The 26,800-nt window shown below is 43.5% G+C and overlaps 1 protein-coding gene and 2 long non-coding RNA genes across 9 annotated transcripts in view; 2 read left to right on the plus strand and 1 right to left on the minus strand.

Moving 5' to 3' along the window:
* Nucleotides 1–10,975, minus strand: part of ZNF704 (zinc finger protein 704) — a 248,339-nt gene extending 237,364 nt beyond the window's left edge. For 2 of the 6 annotated variants that reach the window (XM_077167074.1, XM_077167073.1), the window contains exon 1: nt 10,862–10,973. Coding sequence is in view for 1 of the 6 variants with exons in the window: in XM_077167071.1 (XP_077023186.1) it covers nt 9,028–9,486 (459 nt within the window). In the remaining 5 variants the exon portion in view is untranslated. Of the gene's footprint in view, nt 1–56; nt 1,979–9,027; nt 9,728–10,861 lie in introns of those variants that run through there. The other 4 variants (XM_077167075.1, XM_077167076.1, XM_077167071.1 and 1 more) reach the window with 4 other exon arrangements.
* LOC143688780 (uncharacterized) lies at nt 383–22,702 on the plus strand. Of its 2 annotated transcripts, XR_013178306.1 has the most exons (4): nt 383–529; nt 746–822; nt 19,866–19,925; nt 22,594–22,702. It is a non-coding gene; the product is annotated as an uncharacterized LOC143688780 (long non-coding RNA). The 2 variants fall into 2 exon arrangements; XR_013178305.1 differs by lacking the exons at nt 19,866–19,925; nt 22,594–22,702 and adding an exon at nt 3,232–3,638.
* LOC143688781 (uncharacterized) lies at nt 11,613–12,924 on the plus strand. The gene is made up of 2 exons (XR_013178307.1): nt 11,613–11,848; nt 12,546–12,924. It is a non-coding gene; the product is annotated as an uncharacterized LOC143688781 (long non-coding RNA).
* Nucleotides 22,703–26,800: the final 4,098 nt, after the last annotated feature.

A 26,800-nucleotide genomic window follows, 5' to 3' on the forward strand; every position in this document is an offset into this window, starting at 1 on the left:
AACACAACAGGATTTCGTTAGACTGTGGGCTCCCTGAAAGTGGAAATAGGCCTTACTTGGTGTTGTTTCCCACGTATGGATGCTGAACCTGGCCAACAGCAGTCCCAAGAGATACCCACTCACTGAGAGAAAGTACAGAAACATGGGCAACAAACCCAAAGAAAATCAGTCTTGTTCTTATGCATACATTTGGCTGGGACAGGTTAGTTATGACAGTCTCCAAATAGTCTAAAATATTTCAGAATGTCTAACAGAAACCATGCATTTATATTGAGATTATACAGGGTACCTAAAAGGTCAAGTTTCCTTGACTTTAGCAGAGATTAAATCAAGTCATTGTGACAAGGCTGGTTATCTCACAAGGCACATTACCTCTGAGATTCTCTCTGAAGTGGGAAGGCACATTAATCTGACTGGGACAGATTTACCAATGGATAGGGTCCCCAAATTTTAAGAGGGCAAGCATGCACATGGCTGAGGCACTCTCAAATTCTTGCTCACCAACAGGCAGGGGATAAGCAGATTCAGGGTAGGTCCTGACTTCTCGCTCTTCCTCTTCTTTTCTCTAATGCTTGTGTTATAGGATGTCCCAAGGTAACTAACAGTGAGATTTTGGTGAAGGAGGAAAAGCCCCAGTTAAGGGCTGATTACAAATGATGTCTTCTAGGCTAGTTTCCCACCAGCACCACACCACCAGGGATTGTGGGTACTCAGTTCACAATGAAATGAACTTACTTCCCATTAGTTTCCATCTTTGGAGTACACAAGCTCTTTGGAGACTTCACTAGGAGGGTGACTGTACCCTGCAGGATCCAGTCCCAGGTAAGGCTGCCTCTACTTGAAGTACTTTATAAAGGATGGGTACTCCAAAAATAGAAGTTGATAAGCAGTGGGTGGTAGATCACTTCAGAAAATTGTGATTTTCTTTCTACAAGTTTAAGATGGTGAGATGTAGATCATGCCTGGGTCCAAGAAACCAAACCAGAAAGGGCAATTACTTTGGGCTGGCACAGCAGGGTGCTAATCAGGGGGCCCTACCTAACTTGCAAGCAGCCCTGGCTGGATGCATTATTTCCCAACTCACAGTGTCAGCGTCCCCATCGGGTACTGAATTACTAGATAATCTCCATTTCCCTTCGAACTCCTGCAGTGCACGATTCAATGAATGACAACTTTGTCTAGTATCTTAAGCATATGCCTTTCACATGAGCCAACAACACAGACCATTTGCAAGACACATACTTGTTAGCAAATTCAATCAGGAATTCAGAGTTTGCTACACAGTCCCTGCCAAAGGCTTCTTAAAGTCATCTGATATTCAAGAGATAGTCTAATAGATGTGTTAACCATCCCTGGAGAACTGGCACACAGGAAGCAGATTCTATTTCAATTAATATTTATTGAGCACTGGAAATGAGAACTTTGACATTTATCATCTCATTTAAAAGTCTTTCTTCCCCAGTTTTTCTATAGATGAAATCTCGATAGAATCACTAATAGTCTTTGGTGTCCAGGTTTTTCTTAAACTTCTTATACCAGTAAACTATCCATCCATCTAGATTCTCATTCCTAAATCGTTACACAGCATCTCAAAGGACAGTCCTGGGTCTTATTATCTCAGTCCCCTACTGTTCATGCCTTCACTAAATAGCAACTCATTATTGAATCCTTCCTCCATTTGGCAGTATCCTTGCTTTTTGTTTTTCTTTCTTTTTTATTAAACTCCAGTTGAAGATATTTACTGTGCTACTTAACGTTCCTTATACCAAGGCCCCAGGTTGGGGGTGGGGGTAGGGGTCTTACCACTGCAGATAAATTTGTATGCTTCCTTTGATCAGATATTGAAAGCAATATGATAAAAGTTTCTCATATTTGTCTTATTTAAAGCCTAAAGCAGCATTCACTCTAGTAACCAAGCAACACATCGCAGACGGCTAGTAGCATCTATTCTTCTATTTGCTTAGCCATCCCAAATGCTTTTGCAAGTAGATGGGAGTATAAATCGCAAATAAATACAGAGAAATTCCAGTTGAGTGACTGAAAGCATGGATTATGGCATCCCACAATCTGGGTGTTAAACCACCCTCTCCACTTGGGGCAATACGGTCTCAGGTGTCAGTGCCCTCAGCTGGAGTGCACTGATTCCCAAGTCATAATTTCTCATGAGATTAGCCTCTGTATAAAGTATTTAACACAGTTCCTGACACATAATAAGTATTGAACAAATATTCATTAATATTAATATTAGTTCGGAATCCCAAACCTTGTGCTTCTCTTTCTTTCTATTGCTCACCCACATGGCCAAACTCCACCCCTGCTAAATCTAGCTCTCCATTTTCTCTACAAGAGGCAGTATGGCATAATGCTTCAGAGTGCTAGCTCTGGAGTTATACTGCCTAGGGTTCTAACCCCTGTTCTGCCCTAAAAGTTCTTTCTTTAAGCAATTTTAAGAGACTTATTTCTTCCGTAAAATGAGGGTAAGGATAAAAATGCCTGACTCATGGATATGCAATGAAGTTTAAATGAGACTCTACACTTAAGAGACTACACTGACCATAATAACTGCTCAATAAATGTTAGCCAAAATCATTTGTATTATTATTACTCTAGGTATGAGCTAATGGAACGAAGTTGGGAAATCACACAACCAGACTGCTTGCACTGTAAATGTATAACCACAAACCTCAGATGGGTACTTAATACCATCCGAGCAGTTCCATTTCATTTTCCTAGTAAGTCTAAGTATGCTCTCCCACGCTATGAAAACACTATTCCATGCCTTCGGCTCTTACTGCAAACCTCCCTCACTCTTAGCTGATGATCTCTCCTGCTGCTGCAGGGGAGGAGAGAAGTCATCAGACAAGTATTGTTTTCTCTGATACCATACGATCTACAAAAGTACCCACGTCTGGACTCATTTCTTCCACTTTCTCTCTAATTCGATGGACAAAGGTTCCTTGCTTCTCTCAAAGACCAACCCCTCTACCTGGGTTCCAGGTCTCATCACCTATGGCTTTCCCAAGGACTTTACCCCTGCCATCATCTCTCTTCTCTCTGCATCTTCAAGTTCCTCCCTAAGGTGACCCCCGAAGAGTCTCAGTGCCTCATATCCATGTCCCTCAAGTGCAAGCAGGAACTGTAATTCACTTCTAACCGACAGGACATGCCAAAGGGGATGGGCATCCCTCCTGGGTTTACAATACACTAAATGAGACTGCATCTTGCTGGCAGATTGGCTCTAGAGATTCTCTGTGCTGGCGTGATGAAGTAAGCAGCCATGTAAGGAAGTCCACATGACAAGGAACTGCAGAGGGTCTCTAGGAACCAGAGAGGCCTCTAAGAGCTGGGAGCAGCCTCCAACCAACAGCCAGTAAGAAGGTGGGACCCTCAACCTTACAGACGAGGAAATGATTTCTGCCAACCATGTGAGTGAGCTTGGAAGTGCATCCTTCCCCCAATTCATCTTCAGATGGGAACTCAGCTGCCTGATCCCTGACTGCAGCCTTCTGAGACTATGAGGAGATGACCCAGTTAAGCCCAGCCGACTCTTAACCCATGGAAACTGTGAGAACTGTTTTAAGCCGGTAAATTTGTGGTAATTTATTACACAGCAATCAAAATGCTTACACTCCTCCTCCACCAGACAACCTGCACCACGCTGTAGTCACTGCACAGAAGTCTACGGTTTCTCATTTTTAAAAATACCGAGACGACCTCTCTCTCCGCCGGACCGCCGCGCGGCGCACGCGCCCCGCAGCAGCCGAGCCGCCCGACCTCCCTACCCCCTCTCTCTCTCCGCCGGACCGCCGCGCGGCGCACGCGCCCCCGCAGCAGCCGAGCCGCCCGACCTCCCTACCCCCTCTCTCTCTCCGCCGGACCGCCGCGCGGCGCACGCGCCCCGCAGCAGCCGAGCCGCCCGACCTCCCTAACCCCTCTCTACCCCCCTCCTCCCCCTCCTGCTCCGGCTGCTCTCCAACCAACACGGTGCCCTCTTCCCCCGCCTTCACCGTGCTCCTCCGCCACCAGCCTCGACAGCCTTGCCGCCCTCACCTTTCCTCCTCCAGAACAACTACTGGGGGAGTGGAGATAATACAGAGCAGCTCCCGGAGCCACGAGGGAAATCAAAGGGACAGCGTACCCCATCCTGGAACGGCTGACTATCTGGGAGAACCAGCTCCGGTGAGATCACCAAGGGGCACGGGCTTTCCTGGGTGGGACAGCAAGCGACCGGAGTCCCTCCCTTCCACCTTCCCAGGCCAGCTGGTAGAATTGGACAGGCGGTCCCCTTAGGCCGCGGCGGCTGGTGCCCCCACCACACGAGGCCCCCCGGAACAACTGAGATAGTTGGGTCGGAAATCCCCAGACTGCGGAGAACAGTGACCGGGGGATCCCTTCCAAACACGTGACTCCCCCGTCGGCTGGGAGCAGTGCACTCTCCCGGGCTGCGACAGCTGGCGCCCTCCCGCCACGCTTGGTGCCCCGGGCCGACTAGCTAATTTGGCCGGACGCTCTCCTGTGCTGCGACAGCCGGCGACCCTCCCCGCGTTTGGAACCCCGGGCCGGCTGGCATTCTTCCAAGACGCTTCGGTTGCCGAACCTCCCCTACGGCGAGAGTTTTCCAGAGTTGAGGGACCCACAGCAACTTTCGCTGGTGGAACCCACAGACAGGCGTGTGCCACGTGTGCCACCTACTGGGCAGGATAGGAAGAACAGAACCCAGAGACTGCGCAGAAAAATCTTTCAACCTGTGGGGTCGAACACCCGGGGAAATCTGACTAAATGCCCAGACGCCAGCAGAAGATAACGGACCACGCTCAGAAAATTGAACATATGGCCCAGTCAAACGAAGAAACCAATAGTTCAAATGAGATACAGGAGCTGAAACAACTAATGCTGAATATACGAACAGAAATGGAAAACCTCTTCAAAAACGAAATCGATAAATTGAGGGAGGACATGAAGAAGACATGGGCTGAACATAAAGAAGAAATATAAAAACTGAAAAAACAAATCACAGAACTTATGGAAGTGAAAGATAAAGTAGAAAAGATGGAAAAAACAATGGATACCTACAATGACAGATTTAAAGAAACAGAAGATAGAATTAGTGATTTGGAGGATGAAACATCTGAACTCCAAAAAGAAACAGAAACTATCCGGAAAAGAATGGAAAAATTTGAACAAGGTATCAGGGAACTCAAGGACAATGTGAACCGTACAAACATACGTGTAGTGGGTATCCCAGAAGGAGAAGAGAAGGGAAAAGGAGGAGAAAAACTAATGGAAGAAATTATCACTGAAAATTTCCCAACTCTTATGAAAGACCTAAAATTACAGATCCAAGAAGTGCAGCGCACCCCAAAGAGATTAGACACAAATAGGCGTTCCCCAAGACACTTACTAGTTAGAATGTCAGAGGTCAAAGAGAAAGAGAGGATCTTGAAGGCAGCGAGAGAAAAACAATCCGTCACATACAAGGGAAACCCAATAAGACTATGTGTAGATTTCTCAGCAGAAACCATGGAAGCTAGAAGACAGTGGGATGATATATTTAAGTTACTAAAAGAGAAAAACTGCCAGCCAAGACTCCTATATCCAGCAAAATTGTCCTTCAAAAATGAGGGAGAATTTAAAACATTCTCAGACAAAAAGTCACTAAGAGAATTTGTGACCAAGAGACCAGCTTTGCAAGAAATACTAAAGGAAGCACTAGAGTCAGATACAAAAAGACAGAAGAGAGAGACATGGAGAAAAGTGTAGAAAGAAGGAAAGACAGATATGATATATATAATACAAAAGGCAAAATGGTAGAGGAAAATATTATCCAAACAGTAATAACTCTAAATGTCAATGGACTGAATTCCCCAATTAAAAGACATAGACTGGCAGAATGGATTAAAAATACCGAGACGATATTCCTTCCATCTCCCTTTTCCAACAAAACTTCTCAAGAGTTTTTCACACACATCACTGTGTCTTCACCTCTCATTCACTATTCAGCCCACTCGAGTCACACTGCTGAAACTTCTTTTGCCAAGGACACCAGTAAGATCCATATTATCTGATTCAAATAACCCAGACTCTATTCAACGTGCCAGTATCTTATTTAATATGCCAGCAGCATTTAACACAGTTAATTACTCCCCATTTTTCGGGAACCCTTTCTCCTCTTGGCTCACACTTTCTAGGTTTTCCTTCTACCTATGTGGCTGCTGCTTCTCAGTTGTCTTGACTGGTTTCACTCAAACCTGAATGGTCCTGTGCCCCACAGCCTGGCCCAAGGCTCCCTCACTTTTTGCCCACCACATTCCCTTTCCAGTCCCCAGCTTTGAATGACATCAAGATGCTGATGACTTGCAAATTTCACACACTCACCCTGACCTCTCCCCTCAGCTCTATTACTTACAGCATTCAGGCTAACTGCAATCTCCACTTGGACCTCTAATAGTCATCTCATACAGCACGTCCAACAAAGAACACTTGACTTTCCCCACAAAAACCTGTCACCTTCCCAGGTTTTTTTAATCTCAGTAAATGGCACATCTAAGCAACCTAATCCTTGATTCCTCCCCTTCCTTCACCACACCGCCCAATCCATCAGCAAGTTCTCGCAGGTGGATCTTTCCAATGCATCCTGAATTGTCCGTATCTCTACCTCAAGCAACCTAGTCCAAGTGGCCATCACACCTCACCTGGACTGCAGCGATGGCCACATAACTGGTGTCCCTGGTTCTACTTCTGTCCCCTGTACTCCATGTAGCATGACCTTTCAAAAGTACAAGCCACCTTACATAGGCCTTTATTGCTTAAAACTTCCCAGAGCCTTCACGGTCTACTCAGAAAAGGTCCACCAGGCTCCATACTGCTGCCCCCTAGGGGTCCCTCGGACATAGACCCACAAAACCCCAGCCACACTCGCCTTTCTCTCCTTTTCCCCTCGAGATTCTTGGAATTACAATTTGTTCTGTCTGGAAAGACCTTCTTCCCACTCTGCACGTCTGAGATCTCAGATGAAATGCTACTTCCTTAGAGAGGTCTTCCCCACTGTTCTTTTCTCTTCTTCCTCCTGAACTCTAGGATATCATCTATCTGAACTCAGATATCTATCTGAAATCAGCATGCATCACAATCTGAAATGCCACACATATTTATTCATTTACGTTAGATTATCACTCCGACTTTTCTCACTAGATATGAGCACCTGGAAGGTATGCGCTGCTGCGGTCTAGAATAACACCCAGCACATTTGAATTAATGAATGCATGAATACATGTAAAACACTGACATTCTCACAAGCATTATAATAAAAATGATCTTATAGGCCACTGAAAAATCTCTTTGGCTGCAATGTAAATGTCTCTAAAGTAGTGACAAAATGGTGACATTATGCCATGAACTATTCAATATATGTTTCTGAAAAGTCATGGACAAATGAAAGTGGTGTAAAATGAAGCCCATTTTGAAAGGATTCAACAGAAATTTGTTTAGAGACATGAAAAATCATTTTTGATAATGTGAATTATCACACCCTAGTTTTTCCGTGTTTATAGATTTGATTTTTCCCACATTGGGTTTTTTTTTATTACAGAGCAAAAGTTATTAATAATTTTTCCTTATATCACAAATTGTGCAACACTGTTCAAACAAGACAAAACTTCTTGTACAGAAATGCTAAGGACTCAGAACTCCAATTACTCAGGGTCACTGATGTCACGTGACAATTCTAAACGCAGCTATATCCTGTGGCTGTACAATGCAGGCTTTTTAGCAGACCTCGGTAATGAGTGTGGTCTGGACTCCAACAAGCAGCTGTCAAAAACTATCATTCCAAATAACAATTTACTGAAATTTTCTCACTCCCAGACCTTCCTGGGTGGTCCAGGAAAGAAATCTGTGTCCACCTCTACGTTTGGGCTATTCAAATTGCTGATGTTCAACATTTCTTTGGATCTGCAATTTTATACCACGAGGAGCTTTTTCAATTCTGCAAGCTCGCCCAGATGTTTTTTTTTAATAGTCTCTACCTATTAAGCCCACTTGTTTATGTATTTTTCTTCCTGAAATGCCAACGTCTTCTGAAAACTCCAGAAAATAGTTATTCCATCGATTCGAAAACCACTCATTCCACTCTTTACCACTTGCTGCCCTCAAAACTTCTTAGCAACATACAGGGTGCATGAACCTCAACGTGGTTTGCTTTGTCCAATCGCATGCCTGAAAGCCCAGCCAGTCAGTTGTGTAATAATAAACCCCTTATCTCCTGAAGATACACAAACGGAAAGAAAGATCTTTTGGTTCTTCAGTGCACAGGAGACTTCGCTAGAATTCTCAGCTGATACTCATATCCATTTAAAATGCCAGATTTCCCCACTTTTCCCGATTTCCTCTTTTTTCACCCTTTGCAATTTCGAGAGAGAAAAGAACTCCAAATGCTAAGCAACATCGAGTTTAAACACGGGGAAGACAATGTCAAAAGCTGCCAACAAAATACAGGTAGAAGCCAAGGGCTTGGGTTTTGCTGTACTGGGCTTTCCGGTTCCCTCACAAGCGCCCGGGAGGGAAACTCATTAACAATTGTTCTTGGGCCAAGGAGGGGTTGGGAGATTGACAGGACAAGCTGCCTGCTGGTTTCAATAAGCCTGGATAGCCCTCACAAGAAGAGGAAGGGCATATTCCAGCTTCCTTGGGGAAGAATAAAATGTCACTTCCCAACCTCGCTCATCCCCGCGGGGCTCAATCCCGCCCCCACCTAGTCCCATTTCCAACTTCCCCACCCCAACAAGGAGTGGTACCCACAGGACACAACCAGCCTGGCCTTTGAGGAAAAGGTGAGCGGCCGCCTGGTGGAGGTGCGGGGCGGGAGGCCCGTGGCGCGAGCAAATCAACAGTTCCCATCCCTGCCCCGCGTCGCTGCCTGACACACCCCTCCCGGCCGGGCCTCTCCTGGTCTGCAGTGCCCGGCCCTAGTCCAGCTCCCTCCCCTGCGCGGTGGGTCCCGCGGGCGCCACCGCCGCGCCCAGCACGCACCTTCAACGCGCCCCGGGCCGGGCCCTTGGGGACCGCGCGGCTGGGGCCGAGGGGCACGAAGCGCTCCTCGCTGTCCTCGTCGTCGTCGTCGCCGTCCACCACCTCGACGACCACCTCCTCGTCCTCATCTTCCTCGTCGTCATCCTCTTCCTCGGCGCCCCCTCGGGGCTTCTCTGCCACCCGCCCGAGCCCCCTGCGCCGCCTGCCCCCTCCTTCCTCGTCCTCGTCCTCCTCCCCAAGCAGCAGCAGCACCGGCGACGAGGCGGCAGCGGTTCCGGCGGCCCGAGAGGGGCAGGTCGCGGCGCTGCGCGGCGCCGGTGGCAGCGGCAGCGGCGGCCTCCAGCTCTCCCGGGCCGGGCCCGGAGCCGGGGGCTGGGGCCCGGGTAGGGCGGCTTCCCTGGCGGTGCCCCCGCGGCGGCTGCCCAGGCTGGAGCGTTTGGCTAGACGCCGCGCCTGCATGCCTGCTGCGGAGTGCCGGCCGAGGCGCGGGGCCGGAGAGTTTGTCACCGCCTCCTCCTCCTCCTCCTTCTCCTCCTCCTCTTCTCCCCCGGCAGCCGCTCTGGCCGCAGGCGCCCGGGGCGCTGGGCTGCGGGGGGCTGCGGGGGGCTGCGGGAAACGCCTCCCGGTGCTTGCAACCGCCACTGGCTGCAGAGGCGCGGACGCCGCCTTCGCTGGACCGGCCCGCGGAGACGCCGGCGGCCGGCGGCTACGGCGGGGCGGCGCGGCGGCCGCGGGCGGGGGTGGGTGTGAGCGAGCGGCGCGTTGCCGCCTCCGCCGCCGCCGCCGCCCCTGCCGCCGCTCGGGAGTCGCGGGCCGCGTTGCGCTCCATGCGGCCGGCGGCCGGGCCCGCGCGCGCCTCTCCCGGCCGGCTGCGCCCGCGCGCTCCGGGCCTACCGCTGCCCGCCCTCGGCGCGAGCTGTTTGTGTTGTGTATTTTCCACCACCGCCCCCCTCTTGGCGAACCATTCCTCACAGCTCTCCGGTCCCCTCGTTCAAACAAAACCCGGACTGGATTTCTATCCCCTACCCACAGCCTCCGAAATTCTTGCGCTTCAAAGCAGTTGGCCCAGCCGCTGGGGCAATCGCTTAACCCACCAGCTGATTACCCCTTTTGGAGGGAAGTGGGTAGACTTTGGTGGAAGTAAGGTCCTCGGTCCAAGTCGGAGTTTGCCAAGGGAGGCTTGCCTTAGGATATTCTAATGGCTTGCCTCAGCTGTGCATGGCGACTTCTGAAGCTTAGGGGAAATGAAGGAGTGTAGCAGTCTGAGGTTTGGGGTCAGTTCTTAATATAGGTTATCGGAGACATTTGGATTTTTAAATACTGTTTCATCACATTGCCAACCTCTCAGCCCATGCACCCCATTCTAGGCCCTGCCTGTTGAGCTGTCTTAGTATTGTGTTAGTCTTTCAGCTTTCATTTCTGTGTTTCTGCTTTGAGCGCTTAGTGATAAGGCACTCAAGAAAGAAACTTTCTGCTCTCGCCCTTCAATCCATAGGCCTATCTACTGGCGAGGCCACCAGAGAAACAGACGGGGGGAGGGGGTGGGGGGAATGAGCTGGTCAAGATTGCTCATTTGTTTGGGGGGGGGTGTATGTGTGTGTTTTAAGAAATTAATATAAAGCAAGACCAAGCCTGGAAATAAAGCACTAACCAGTTTGCACTTTGGGTGGATTTTTAGGTGGAGCAAAGAAAGTTATTTGGCTACTGTCTGGGCTTAGGCTACATATATCGAAAGCCATACTGTTTACATTCAAATCATAAGCCAAATTCCACCACTGTAGAGTAAATACTCTGGCAGGTGTCTCCAGGAGGCCAGTGTGAAAGATACTCTCACCTTCAGCTCTATTTCATTGTAATTATTGCTGGAAATTCAGCATTCTGCACCCTGTTAGATGCTTGATGATGTTCATTAAAAGCTCACTTATGGTGTCCTCTGACTGTTTAAACATTTCCATGGAGATGATGACAAAAATTCTACATCGAATTGTTTTTACCCCTTAGACCAGATTAGCTTTGTGACATACCTATTTCAAGTAATGACGCTCTCATTATAACCATCCAGTCCCACAATAGTGGTATCATTTTAACTCCCTTCTCTACTTTATCCCTAGAGGCACTTGTCCCATAAGTGCAGCCCATTGTTCTCTCTAAAATGCCCCTGGAATCTCCCCCTTCCTTTCTAGTCCCAAAGCTGCTACAGTATTTCATGACCACCAAAATGAGAGATTCTAATAGAACCTTCAACACCCAGTTTCTCACAAGCACATCCTCCCACCATTCATCTTCACGAACTCCCATTCCGATCACGGCGTTTCCCTGTTGAACTTTTCACGAAAAAGTTCAGAAAGAAGAAAGGGTCTGGCTGAGTACGTCTGATCAAAGCATGAAACAGCAGGGGCCAGCCAGGAAGGAAATGGATCAGAATCCATGAGGGTTTATGAAGAAGAGGTCACAGCACTGGATTGAAATGTGTCCCCTAAAATTCATGTGCACCCAGAACCTCAGAATGAGACCTTATTTGGACTGGAAATAGGGTCTTCGCAGATGTAATCAGTTAAGATGAGGTCATATTGGAGTAGGGGGGACCCCAAACTGGTATCCTTGTAAGAAGACCATGTAGGGACACAGAAATACACAGAGAGAATGACATGTGATGATGGAGACGGAGATTAGAGTTATGCTGCCAGGGATTGCCCCCAACCACCAGAAGCTAGAAGAGCGGCAAGGAGCAGACCCTCCCTGAGAGCCTCCAGAATGAACCAGCCTTGCTCACAGCTTCATTTCTGACTTGTGGCCTGTGGAGCTGTGAGAGAATGAATTGGTTGGTTTGAGAGAGAATTTCAGACACAGGCAGCAGAGTCTTTCTCTGAGCGGGAAGGCTAGAGATTGGGGCAGAAGGTGGGCAGGCGGTACCCGGAGGGTGGAGGAGAACACAGGTGTGAGAGAGGACCCAGAATGCTTGGGCTTGAATCCTGGTTCTGCCATCTACCACCCAGGTGCCCTCACTTGACCGCTCTGTGCCTCAGTTTCCTTATCTGTAAAATGGGATAATAGTTGTACCTAGCTAGGGTTATAGTTGTTTTGTGCCATGATGTTTTAATATGATGAATCAACTTAGAAGAGTGCCTGTCACAAAGTAATATGGCATATAAGTATATTTATATACTAAATATATTGATAAGAGGGTTTAAAAACAAGGTGGTTTGGGATCTTCTCAGAGAACAGCAAGGTGTCTCTTTTAAGTAAGCTCAGAACTGGCAGTAACTAGCAAGATGGGCTTTTAAAGCCTGACTGAATCTTATTAAAGGGCTGTGATCAGGCCAAAGATCGAGACTTTTCCTGAGAACTGAGAGGAAAAGTATTCTGGAGTTAAGTGAATCTGTGATTGGTCTTAGCGGTTTAGTAGAAGATGGTGCTAATTTGTACCATTGTATTTCTTCCAAAATTGCTATACACTTTGAACTTAGCTTGCAAAATAAGGTAATCAATGTGTGAATTTGCTGCTGCTTCCTTTTCAGCCCATGTTGGAAGAGTCCACACAACCATTCCCTGGTCCCAGAGGGCCTGAGAGGCTGTCTTTGGAATAGGAGAAAAGGACTGGCCTTGGAATTTGGAGCATTAAATAAAGATTAATGTCACGAAAGAGGTTTGGCCCCAGCTAGGCTCTGAGGAAAGAAAAGGATCTAGATGGACAGGGAGAGCCGCATTTTCTAGGCAAGTGCAAGCACTGAAGTCCACCCTCCTGAAATCAGAAGACTTTCAGTGGAGGTAAAATCAAGTAAACTAGTTCATCTGGAATCCAGAAACCTCTCATGATAAAGGCTCGTGACACATTGCAGAAATGGTATGGATTCAGAAGTCAATAAATATCTCATGGCCCTATGCAAATGGGGAGGAGTCCTGGATACTTTTTTCTTCTACGTTTCCTAAGTGTGACACATTTTTACTTCCCAGCCTAGGAACGCCTGCCGCTGAGGATGAGAAGGTATGTCTTTACATCAGAGTAAGGGAGGTGCGTCTTCTAGGAGCGTCTGTTGAAACAGCATCATTTACAGCATTCAGTCATTTCTTTGAGATATGTATTTTGAGCCCTACTAAATGCCCAGCTTGTTCTTGGTATTGGTGTCCAACAGTGAAAAAAAAAACTCCCACTGGGGAGGAGCTACACAATAACTAAAGAAAATAAGTTAGATGTATGAGTTCATAGATGCAGTAAGTGCTATTAGAGAAAATAAAGCAGGGAGAGAATATAGAGTGTTGGAGATTTAATATCAAGTAATATGTATTTCTTTATATTAAAATAAACATAAAACAGTATGGAGTAGAAAGGGAAATTTGAATGAAAATGTAAAATAAAGTTATAAACTTGCAACAGTGGATTGCTTCAGGCATTGTGGTAGATTCCATCTTTCCTTGGATAGAACCCGTTCTCTGCTGTCAGGTGCGCTGATGGCTGATCCATTTGAGAAGCACTGACAAGGCAGAACGAATAGGGGCTGTGCAATAAGAGTTACTTATAACCACAGAGGAACTGGCTGCCTCAGGTCTGGTTTCTTCCAGAATGATTCTTAAACCTTTTGAGTTCTGAGTCCTGGAGATACCCAAGACAATTCTTTTTACATGTATCTGAGAAGCAGTATAAAGAAAAATAGGCTCAAATTGACATTATGTCTAACTTCTTTTTTAATTCAAGATTCAGAAAAATAAAACCATGCTCCCAGAGTCATATGGTGGAACAAAATAATCAGTGCAGAAATACAATAAACTTTTACCCACCAATGAGAGCTATTGTATGTCTTTGCCTTACTACTTAAAGTAGTTAGATTCCTTGAGAGTTGTAGCCCTTTTAAGAAATTATTTTAAAATTAAGAATAAAATTTTGCCTTTTAGAAAGCTTATAAAAGAAAGACAAGTTAGTTTTTCCACACATCCGGGAAACTTTAAAATACTTTCATATGATGACTGTCATCCCAAGAAAAATAGATTTAGGTTAAAAGAATCACTCGTCTATTACAACCTTTCGGCTGAGAGCATAAGCCTCCTCCAGATTAATATTTCTTCTCTGAGCAACTAATGTAAATCCTCTTTAACAACACAGTGTACTCTCAGCATAGTTCTTAATAACTCTTCCCAAAGACTTGGATTTTTTAAAGAATTACTTCCTTTTTTATATAATGCATATTTGCTATTCTGGTTCTGTGTGTGTATGATTTTGTCTTTCTTGTTTCCTGAGCAATTTAGTCATCATCTCATATTGGTACTGAAGAGGCAGTAGAAATATAACTGGAGTGGGATTCTGGAGACATGAGTTCTAATCCCACTCAGGGAATTACCAGTCATGTGACTCTGGATAAATCACCTGACCTCTGTAATCACCTGACCTCACAAGTCTTAAGATGAATGAGTTGTATGCATTAAGGTCTTTTCAATTCTTGAGTTCCGTGATTCAAAATATTGACCTAAAGTATGTTTTAAGGTTAAGCCATACACAGTAAAATCCACAAATGGAGTCTAATGTATGTTGATGCTTGTTTATTTATGGATATCTCTCCTATGCCAGTTCTAGGTGCTGCATCTTAGGACTGCCATCTGTTTCTATCAACATTCCCCTTAATTTCATAGACCCTCCATACTTTGTTGAGAATGCAGAAATTATCTATATGCTTGCTACCATCTTATTTTTTAGTTATTCCTTTGGTTGTTAAGATGCTCTAATGGCTGCAAAACAAGCAGTTGCTGCATTATATTATTGTATTAACCTCTCTTTCCACAAAGTGAGAATGGCTTTGATTCAAGATGTATGATCATTCCCTACTAACGATATGTTCATTGCTTTAAAGCTTTTCTCTCTTACCTTCCTCCCCCCACCCCACCCCCCAGGCAGGACTCTTTTCTCACAAGTAACAGAAATTCTACTCACATGAACTTAAGGGGGAAAAAAAGGAGGGGGTAATTTATTAGTTCAGGTGACAACCACAAATTGAGTTTGGGGGAAGCTAGCTCTAGGGACTTAAATGATGTGTGGTGCCTCTCTCTCTCTCTCTCTGATTGTGTCTCTATCACTTGCTTCATTATCTGGTCAGCTAGAACCAGGTCTATAAGCAGCTCTGACCACATGCCTTATGACTCTGAAGAGGGAGCCCTTTACCACCAGAAGCAGTAAGAGAAATCCCAGTGAAGGTATCTGGATGGCCCCATCAGATCAGGAGCCCCTCCTGTGGCATGCATGGAGAGCTGCGATTGGGGCTTTCACGAAACCACATGATTAAAAGGAAAAGAGATGGTTATGGAACTGGGCAGAAAAAGAATATAAAATGCACCACATACTGTAAATACAGTAATACTATCTGTATCTGAAAAACAAAAGCAATTAGAAGAAAAATATTCACATCTAATCCCCCTACCCAAAGCCAACTGCTGCTACTATTTAGCTACATTTACTTTAATTTCTATTCATATTTTTTGTTTTATATTCTTTTTCTACCTAATTTTCTAACATAACATATATTTATTTAAATGTAGATATAACATCTACTCTCATGCACAGTATAACTGTAGATAGATTATAGAGCTAGTAGGATAAAATAAATCATGAAACTATTAGGAAAAATTATGCAGAAAGATTCTTATAATCTTTGGGGAAGGAGAGCCATTTTAAACAGATACCAAGTCAGAGCCATAGCAAAAGGTAAAAAATCTGACCACAAAACCTTTAAACTATGAGAAAAGACACCATTTAAAATGTTTTAAAGTAGGTGAAAGAACAGTAGGAAAAAAATCCAACATATACAAAGAAACCCAACAAATCAACAAGAAAAAACATGATATTCACCTAGCAGACAAAGTTTAAAACTTTGAAAATATTCATTATTATTGAGGATATGAGAAAATAGGTACTCAAATTCACTATTTCAGTTTCACTCATAGTTTTAAAATGCACTTGCCATTTGAAGCCAGCATCTATTTCTCACAATCTATCCTGGAGAAATATTGGCACATGAACACGAAGACTTAAAGAGAGGATATTCATTACAGCACTGATTTTAATGTCAAAATCTTGAAAACAACTTAAATATTCATCAAAGGGAGATTGGGGAGGTGAATGAGAAGTTGTGGGTTTATAGAAAAGCCTGCATAAAAGACAGAGTTCCCATATACCACCCTATTCATAACACTGTTTTAGGTTGCAAGCTGCAGAAGGCAACATATCAGTACTGGAATGGCTTTTAAAAATGGGAATTTAATAAGTTACAAGTTTACAGTTCTAAGCCTATAAAATTGTCCATACTAAGGCATCCAGGGAAAGATGCCATAATTCAAGAAAGGCCGATGGGTCAGGAACACCTGTCAGCTGGGTAGTCATGTGGCTGGCATCTGCTGGTCCCTTGCTCCTGGGCTCCCTTGCTTTCAGCCTCTGTTCCTGTGGAGGCTCCTCACTTGACTTCTCAGGGCTGGTTTTCATCTCTTGGCTTCCCTTGGCTCTCTCCAGGTTCTAGATTGCTTAACATCTCACGACAACATCTGCTGGACTTGAAGCATCTCCAAACATCATGTCTGTTCTCAAAGTGTTGGCATCTGTGTCAGCTCTGCTCTGAAGTTTCTGTCAGCACTGTCATTTCTGACTCTCTTCAAAATGTCCCCTCTTTTAAAGGATTCCAGTAAAATAATCAAGACCCACCCGGAAAGGGTGGAGTCACATCTCCATCTAACAAAGGTGATACCCACAATTGGGTGCGTCACACCTTTGTGGAGATAATCGAATCACAAGTTTCCTACCCACAGTATTGAATCAGGATTAAAAGAAACAGCTACTCCCACAAGACTGGATTAAAGCACGGCTTTTCTGGGGTACATAAGATTTTCAAACGAGCACAAACACCTTACATTGGCATGGAACATTTGTTACAATTAATGATAGCACATTTTAATAATTGTACCATTAACTACAGTCCTTGGTTTAACTTAGAGTTTACTATGTGGTACAGTTCCATGATTTTTTAAAAAAATTTTGTTCTAATATATATTCAACCTAAAATTTCATCTTTTCCCTACATTCAAATATATAATTCTGTGCTAATAATTCCATTCACAATGTTCTGCTACTATTGCCAGCATCCATTACCAAAACTTTTCCCTCATAAAATAGAAACTCTATATTTTAAGATTTAACTCCTTATTCCCTACCCACCCCATCCCCTGGTAACCTATTTTATAGATTCTGATTTTATGAGTTTGTTTAATCTAATTATTTCATACTAATGAGATCATACAATATTTGTCCTTTTGCATCTGGCTTATTTCACTCAACATGTTGTCTTCAAAGTTCATCCATGTTGTCTCATTTCTCAGATCTTCATTCCTTTTTGCAGCTGAATAATATTCCATTGTGTGTATATATCATATTTTGTTTATCGTTCCTTGGTTGATGGGCCTTTGGGTTGCTTCCATCTTTTGGCAATTGTGAATAATGCCAGTATAAAAACCAGTGTGAAAATATCTGTTCAAGTCCCAGATATCAATTCTTTGGGGTATCCACTAGAAGGGGGACTGCTGGGTCATATGGTAATTCTCACGTTCTATATTTTTAAAAAGAATGTATCCAAATGTTATATAGTTACTGGAGGGTAGAAGCTCTTCATAGCATAATTTTTGGCCACAGAATATTCTGTCAAAACAATGTGCCATCATTTCATAACTTCTTCTTACTCTAAATAGGGGGCTGCCCACCTTTGCACAGAAAGCATTATACATTTTTGGATTATTCATTAGGCTGTGCCTTAGAAATGAAATCAGTGGTCAAAGGGTGTGCACATATTGTTGATAGATTTGCTAAATGACTGTCTGAAGGCATTGACATGATTTACATTGATATGATTATTTTTCTGCACTCTCCCCTGCTTTGATCACTTCTTATTCCTCCTTCATTCCCCACTTTTGCTGCTTTGATAAGTGTTCCATCAAATCTCATTTTGTTTTAATTTATTTCTTTGATCATTAACAAAGGAAAGTATTTCCTCATGTGTTCAAATTTTATTTCCTTGTCTGTGAATTATTTTTCATCCTTTTCCCATATGTCTACTAGACTCGGTGGTTTTTTTGTTTGTTTATTTTTATCCATTTGTATGAGCGCTCTTCATTAAAAACCCTACTATATTTTCTGCGAGTATTTTTCTGGCTTTGTTGTTTATCTTTAAATTTCTTCAAGTACTTTTCCCCAAAGCTTCCTTTCTTTGCTGGCTTTATTTACAAATTCTTATCACTGTTTTCCCTAATGTTTATATAAAATGACCTCTACTGGACCAAATCCTTTATCATTTTCCTTCAATTCCTGTTTTCGTTTTTAAATTTTCTTGTGGCCTCATTTCAAATAGCACTATTTTATTTATATGCCAATCGAACCTAATGATTCCCCTGTGTGACAGGATATGTTAGGATGAATTCTTGTGATTTAGTTTTCAGATTTGATTCTGATTTACTTAGTGACTGATTACATTGACTTCTTGTCTGTATTCTAGTTAAGAATCCTTGGTTAATTCATTCATCTGAACAGAAATATTTCTAATTTAGCTAATAATAATAATATGTAATAAGATTATTCATAATTAGTAATCTGCTTTCCAAAATACTATACCTAACCATTTTAACATATTTAACATGAATTCAAATGTGAACATACAAACAACTCATTCAGTGCTGTCCGATAGAATGTTCTATAATGATAGAAATGGTCTATCTGTCCCATCCAGTAGTCATATCCATATGTGGTTCTTGAACATTTGAAATGTGCCTAGCGCGACTGAGGAAATGCATTATTAATTTTAATTTTAATTAAGTTTAAATTTAGATTGCCACATTTGGTTAGTGGCTATGGTAGACATACAAGCTCAGACCTTCCAAAGATCATTTTCTACTTTCCAGATCTGTTTTAGGTGAATCTTTCTGGGCTAATTAAGGAAAAAAATGCCTTCTTTGATACTTGGCCATCAATCCAAAATCCAAACTACTGTACTGTGTTTTTCTCATCTACCTATCTAATTTTTAAAATTAAATGCTTTTAAATTAACTTATATTTAATAATTCTCATTTATTACCTTCATCTGGCTTCCAAGAAAGCTATTTTTATTTGAGGATGGTGAAGTCCTTAAAATCTCCCTCTCTATCCCCTTTGCCTCCAGCACTATTTTTATCTCTACCAGTTTAGCTCTTATGTTTGTTATTTTATTCTCAAATTAATCTAGTGCAGAAAGCCCCTGAATTAACCGCAGCAACCTATTATGTGAGTCTTAAAAATCATAAATATAATGAGACATCAGCATGTGCTGATATAAATGCTCCTGGTAGTTCTTAAAAGTTACTTGTAAATTTCTTTTTGTTGTTGTTGTGCCTGTTAATATGAGAAAAACAATGAGAGAGAATGAAGTTTGGAAATATTATAAAAGTCCTTGTGTTCACTTTACTCACCAGGGCATAGGATTTTCCCTAAACTATTTGAGATAATAAGACTCTCTGTGTGATCACGGCATGAATGTGTGAAGGAAAGCTGGGGGCAGGGAGACGCACCCTTGATAGTCTTCCGTTTCTTTCACTATGGGTGCAGAGATGACCTGTTATTTTTTTCTCACATCCCTGTAAAAGCTATGGCCGGAGCCCCTTGTCCTACCACCTCCAACTCCACTCTTCCCAGGCCCCACCACGACCCCTTCCGTTTACCCAGCCGCAGCATACTGTCACCTGATGCCTTCTTCCTGCCCCATGGCAAGCAAAGCTCCAGCTTTGGCCTAGGCTCAAATTTCAAATAAAACCTGGTGTTAATGCTACTGTTTCTTGTTCTTTTCCAGAACTTAAGAGGAGAGAAGAGAAGAAAAGTAAAGAGGAACAGAGAGGAAGGGACAAGAAGAGTAAGCTGCAAGGAAAATATGATCAGCCTCAGGCCTTTGCTAATTTACTGGGTCATATATATAATATAACCCACACATAATCAAAAGGCTTACATTTGTTTATCCTAAGTGTGTCCTTCAGAAATTTAGGGCTATTTTTCCTTGCTCAACTCAGTGCAGAGATGGAATAGCTAGCTATGATCTTGGATATGGAAAACACAATTTTCAAACTTTTTCTAAATCTTTTTCAATACAGAGTTCCAGTCACCATGTCATAGACACTTCACCCACGTTATTTTATGCTTCTTTTTTTTTTACTACTTCCATATTATTCTCTTGTTAGTGATACTCTTCTCCTGTCAGCTGTGAATATCTTTTTCCCATTCTCAATCGTGTTCAGTTTATTGTTCCCAGTGACCTCTGGATTTCTGATACTTACCTTGAAAATAATCAGTCATTCCCTATGCAGAATATTTATATTTCCTAGAATCTAAAATACAGTGTTGCTTGAAGCACATGAGCTGCCATCCTTTAGAACAGCTTTCAGCTCGGGTTTCTAAGGCTTGTGGGTATTCCCCGCCAGGGTGGCTACTTAATTTGTGGGTCCTGGTGCAAAACGAACATGCAGGGCCCCTTATTCAAAATTATCATTAATTTCAAGACAGTGACAGCAGAACATTAAACCAAGCACGGGCCCTTCTAAGTGTGAGGCCCTGTTGGCTGCACAGGAAGTCAGCTCTGTTTCCTGCTGTATCATATGATGCTCAGAGTGGCAGGTACGGTATACTCAAGACAAAACTGTATTTCAAGGGCCTCTTTTGCTTCCTTTTCTCCAGGCCCTTCTGAGGACTATCCAATGTTGGGAATTGATTGTTACTTTATGCTTGGGCCCATGGGGGAGTCAGAAGTTGGCTGTACTGGGAAGACTTGGGATCTTGTTTTAGGAACTGAAGAATTTCAAGCAGGGGAGGAATATGGTTCAATTTGTATGTGCTAGTTTGAAAGGATTATGTGCCCTAGAAAAGCCATGTTTTGATCCTTATCCATCTTATGGAGGCAGCCATTTATTTTAATCCCTATTTACCACGGTAGGTTGGAAACTTGATTAGATTATGTCCACAGAGATGTGACACACCCAACTGTGGGTATTAACCTTTGATCAGAGGGAGCTGTGACTCCACCCATTCTAGTGGGTCTTGATTAGTTTTGTATTGGAATTCTTTAAAAGAGGAAACAGCCAACACAGCCAGAGACTTTTGGGGATGAAGAAGGAAAATGCCCCCAGGGGAGCTTCATGAAGCAAGAAGCCTGGAGAGAAAGCTAGCAGACTCAGCAGGTTTGCCATGTACCTTTCCAGTTGACAGAGAAACCCTAAAAGATGCAGGCATCTTTCCCTGGATGCCTTAGATTTGGCATTTCCATAGCCTTGCTTTAATCTGGACATTTTCACGGTCTTAGAACTGTAAACTTGCAACTTAATAAATTCCCCCTCCTAAAAGCTCTTCTGTTTCTGGTATATTGCATTCCAGCTGCTTGCAGACTGGAGCACTGCACATTAGGAAGGTTATTCTGGTAGCTGCATGGAAGATAGGCCAGAAGGGAATGGTCATAGTAGCAAGGAGGTCTGCCTTAGTCCAAGTGAGAACTGGGGAGCGTCTGAACTAAAGCTGCCGCAGGAGGATAAAATGAGAAAAAGGTGGATTTGAGAGATATATTCAAAGCAAAAATCAACACAATCTGGTGACCAATAGAATGTGAGAAGAACGAAAGAAATAACCGAGGACAGCTGTCTAGAGGAGTCTAACTTTAGTGAAAGTTACTGAGATAGGGGAAGTTAGAGGCAAGCAGGCTTGATGGGGGAGATGAGCAGTTCCATTTAGGAAATGTTTCATTTGGGGACATCCAGGTAAGCCGTGGAACACTATCTTGATGGTTAGGAGATAGGTCTGTTAGGATGTATCGATTTAGGAGCTGTGCAGGTCCTTGGCCTTTTTTGCCATCACATTAATTTCTTCCTCTTTTCCTGAAAGAGAAGGGAATCAAGCTCTGTAGACTACTTCTCCCAAGCTCCGTTCTCAGGGACTGCTGGCCAGGTTTGGTCAAAGAGAGGCAATGGTGGGAGACTGGTGAGAGTAAGACAGAGGCCAGAGTATTTCTTCCCCTATCTCTGCCCTAGGGGTTTCCTCCTAACTGGCTTCTCTCCTCCAACATAGACCAGAGGTTCCAGTTTCCACCAGGTCTCCAGAGCCTTTTGCTATGATTGCCCCACCTCCTCCTTTTTTCTCTCCAGCCGGGGGGTAGCAGCTTCCTGTCCTTATTAACTTCTTACTAAATGAGATGTCTCGCCATCTTATTTGTTTTCTCAGCTTTTCTATCACAGATGGAGATTAACTTCCTTTCTTTTTTAAACTTGGAGTGGTTTCTGTTTTCTTATGTGGATCTGGTTTAATACGGGAATCATTAGTATATATAAATGTTTGCTAAAGTAATTGAATCTGCCTTGGGATTGTAGATGAGGTTTGAAAATTGCCTAACAAATTTGGTAACAAGGTGGTAATATTAACGAGAACATTTTCAGTGGATTAATGAGAATGAAAGCTAGACTGCAGTGGATTTTAAAAAATGACTGAGAAGTAAGGAAGTAATGAGTACACATTTCATGTTTTAATTTGTTTTTCATTTTTTCTAGAAATCCAGTGCTTAAAGGAAGGAGCAAAGAAGACAGAACCAGAAGAAAGGATTTTTAAGGATGGGAAAGATTTGGGGCTTCATGAAAAGAAAAGATAGAATAAATAGGAATTAGGAGGATAAGTGAAGCAGTACGATCCCTGAGGGGTTAGAGGGAGGCATAAGATCCAGACCCCAGATGGGTGAATTGACTTTGCATAGGCAGAAGGACATTTATTTACCTAAAAAGGGAGAAAGAACCTTAAGGATGGATGTAGACATGGATTATTTTGTAGGCGGGAAGACCGGAATTTGATTTAGTTCAAACCTAAAGGATTTTATTTTCTCTGTGGATTTCAGCAGAGTAGTGCAAACTGTCCCTGGCCTTTGAGGGGAAGGGGAGCAGTACTACAGATAAGGGCCAAGTCATGGCATGAAATTCTCCAGATTTCCTCAGTGTCTGGTGTTGGAGTGAAGAGGGTGAACACATTTGATACGGAGCACTGGTTCTCAAAGTGTGGTCCATTGTCCACCAGCATCAGCATCACCTGGAAAGCCATTAGAAATGCAAAATCTCAGGCCCATGCCCCCAGATATACTGAATTAGAAAACTTGGCAGTGGGAGCTAGCAATGTGGGTTTTCATGAGTCCTCCAGGTGATTCTGATGAGCACTAAAGTTTGAGAGCCACTGCCAGACCACCTACTGAAGTACGGTCTGCACACAGGCAGATGCTGCTCACGTGGGCGTTTATAAGAAATGTAGATTCTCAGCCTCTCCCTCCTTCCCCATGTCAGAATCTGAATTGCAACAATATCCCCAGGTGATTTGTGTACACGTTAAGTAGAGAAGCACTGGATGTTGGTGGCTTATTCTCTCTAGGGGTACTTGTAGGTTGACCAGTAGATCCTTGAGGACCTAAAAGAGTGGGTAACTTTTAAGGAGTAATTTCAGGTTCAATTCAGCTGGCAGGGGATATGTCACATTTGGAGGCTGAGAACCCTTCCTGGTGACACCATCTAGGGGGCCACACATTCCATTTCCTCCTATGGAAATGGAACACATTAGACCGAGAGTAAAGACACACACACAGACATATGCACACAGCCCTGAAGGCTAGTCCTTCAACAACAGTTATTGAATGTCTACTACATGTGCCAAGGACTTTGCTAGACATGGAGATGCACAGGTCCTGTGCGCTGAGATGCATATACAGTGCCCAGGCTAACAGAGGATTCAGACACATAACACAAATGATTACAGTACCTCTGGGAAAGATGTGATCTTGATCTGCAAGGGCATTTGGTGATCATGGAGGAGGAGGCAGCCAGAGGACCAGGGTGGGGGTAAGCTAATTTTACAGGATAAGTAGGATCCAGCAGGCGATGAGGTGGCAGGAAAGCCATGGGAGCAAAAGCCCAAGGACAGTGTAGGGAGCTCCAGAACTCCACTCAGGGGTGGGGGAGAGTTGCACGTTCATTGCAATGCCAGGCTATGTGTCATTAAAATAACAATTCTTTATGACATTTTCTGGCCAAAGACCATGAAGCCTTCCCTCTAAGCACAGCTCTTTTTGTGTGCTGCTGAGGATCAGGTGGTGGGATGGAAGGATCAGGCAGAGGTACAGCCTTGATGTCACTGCATTTCACATGGGTTGCACTGTCCAGAGAGAAGGAAATCAAACGTATGGTAGGCTATGGAGAAACCCCTGTATTGTCACATCCTCTCTTCTTCATGCTCCTAGTGGTACACAGAAATATCAACAACTGAAGTTGGAAACCTAAGTATCTACCCAGACCAGCAATCCCAGCCACTCTCTGCACTCCTGGGTTGTAGAGTAGCTGCCCTCATGGTAGACTCAACATCAGAACACACCAGAATGAGTATCTGAGAATCCCTTCCGCATACCTTGCCTCTTTTGCAGTGCAGAGGATGTGTGTGAGTCCCAAGGCCCAGGTATAGTCTGCTCAATTTTCTTTAGTCTTTCCAAATTTATGTTAGAATGCATAATGATGGTTGTATTTCCCAAAATCAAGCTTAAAAAGAGGCAGTTATCATATATTGGGTCTTACCACATCTCTCATTTTACAAGTGTGTTCACTCAAATACAAAATTTTAACAAAATATTTTCTGAAGAAGACATTAATGTGAAGCAATCTCACTTAATGCTAACCTGAAAGGTTTATGGAAGCCACTTGATACAATCAGCAAAAAGCAGGAGGCGAAGAAATTCAACTTCTGTGGGGCAGTTTTTCCTTGGATCGCAAATGCTGGCTGTGGTTGGAAATAAGGTTTTGATACAACACCTTACAAAGCAAAGTCATACCTGGCTTTGGTGTGGAACTCACAAATAGCAAATGAATTTCTGGTGGTTGGAATAAAGTATCCAGAGACACTTTATATATCATACACGGATCCAAAAGTGTTACATGTCAACAGCTCAGCAGAAGTGAATATTCCGTGCTCTGGAAAACTGTTAGGAGACTTGAAAAGTAGCTTTAGTGACAGGAAAGACACTGCTATATACAAGTCCCATGTGGAAAGTTTGCATAAAATCAATCCGGGGAGAATGAACAAAAGTAATTCCTTTAACTTGACATATTATTTTATACTATATTTACTTTTTTTTGGCATGGGCAGGCACTGGGAATCGAATCCAGGTCTCTGGCATGACAGGAGAGAACTCTGCCACTGCACCACCATTGCCTGCCCTATATCATATTTAATTTTAAATATCTGCCTATAATTTAATTAATGAACAGCTTACTACTTAGTTACACATGCTTTCAGTCCTGCTCCAGTCTACCCACTGAGTAGCAGGTCCATATATTCCCCCGCCTACTCTTACGTCTCCACTTGGATGTCTAAAAGGCATCTTAAACTTAACGTGACTGAAAGAAAATGTGCCAGTTTGAAGCTATTATGTACAACAGAAAAGCCATGCTCTTTAATCCTCATTCAATATTGCTGGGTGGGATCTTTTTGATTGTTTCCATGGAGATGTGACCCACCCAATCGTGGGTAATAAGTTTTGATTAGATGGTTTCCATGGAGATGTGTCTCCACCCATTCAAGATGTGGTTTCTTACGGGAGTCCTGTAAGAGGGGACCATTTTGAAAAGAACCCACATAGCCAGAGACCTTTGGAGCAGAAGGAAAATGCCCCCAGGGAAGCCTTATGAAATGAGGAGAGGAAGACAGCAGAGGTCGCCACGTGCCCTCCCAGTTGAGAGAGAAACCCAGAACTTCATTGGCCCTTTTTTTGAGTTAAGCTATCTTTCTCGACACCTTAGTTTGGACATTTTCATGGCCTTAGAACTGTAAACTTGCAACTTAATAAATTATCTTTTTAAAAGCCATTCTGTTTCTGGTATATTGCAATCCAGCAGCTTTTGCAAACTAAAACAGAGAATTATCAGTTGTCTCCCAAACTTGTTCCTGCTCCATTCTTGCTCCTTTCAATAAATGGCACCACAATTGACCCAGTAGCTTAAGACAAATACTTAGAAATCATTCTGGACTCCACTTTTTCCCTTGCATCCCAGCTTTACTTTGCAAATATATCCTAAATTCAACCAATCTCGCCACCTCTACTACTACCAAATCTATCCAGTGCCCATGGGCCCTAACCCAGACTTCTGCATAAACCGCCTATCTGGTCTCATTGCTTTCACTTTTGTCCTCCTTCAGGCAAAATTCCATACAGCAGCCAATTGTCTTAAATATGTTAAAAGAAAGCATGCCTCTCTCCAGTCCCTACACCTCCCAAGAAGAAATCTAAACTTCCTTCTGAGGCCTAGAAGATCTGCACAGTCGAGCCTGTCCTCCCTCTCACTAACCTGCTCTCCTCGAGCTGGCCCCCTCACTCCCCTCTAACCACACCTCCTTCTCGGTCCTCTGTGATCACACCAAGCTCATGTTCATCTCCGGTGCTCACACCTCCAGCTCACCCTTCCCCTAGAACTTAAAAGCTCCTGCACTTCAGCTCAAATATCACATCCTCAAAAAGGCCTTTCCTTACCACCCAACTAGAATAGCACTCCAAATCTGCCACTTTGATCTTCATAGCACTTCTTACCTAGCAGCCAGAATGAAACTCCATGAAGTTGGAATAGTGTCTATTTTGTTAATCGCTCTATCCCTAGAATAGTACCTAGCATTTACAGGGGCTAAAATATTTCTTTCCTAAATATAAATTAGTATTTGACTCTTTCACCCATATCCCTAAGA

Source organism: Tamandua tetradactyla, chromosome 6, assembly GCF_023851605.1.
Source record: "Tamandua tetradactyla isolate mTamTet1 chromosome 6, mTamTet1.pri, whole genome shotgun sequence".
NCBI lineage: Eukaryota > Metazoa > Chordata > Mammalia > Pilosa > Myrmecophagidae > Tamandua > Tamandua tetradactyla.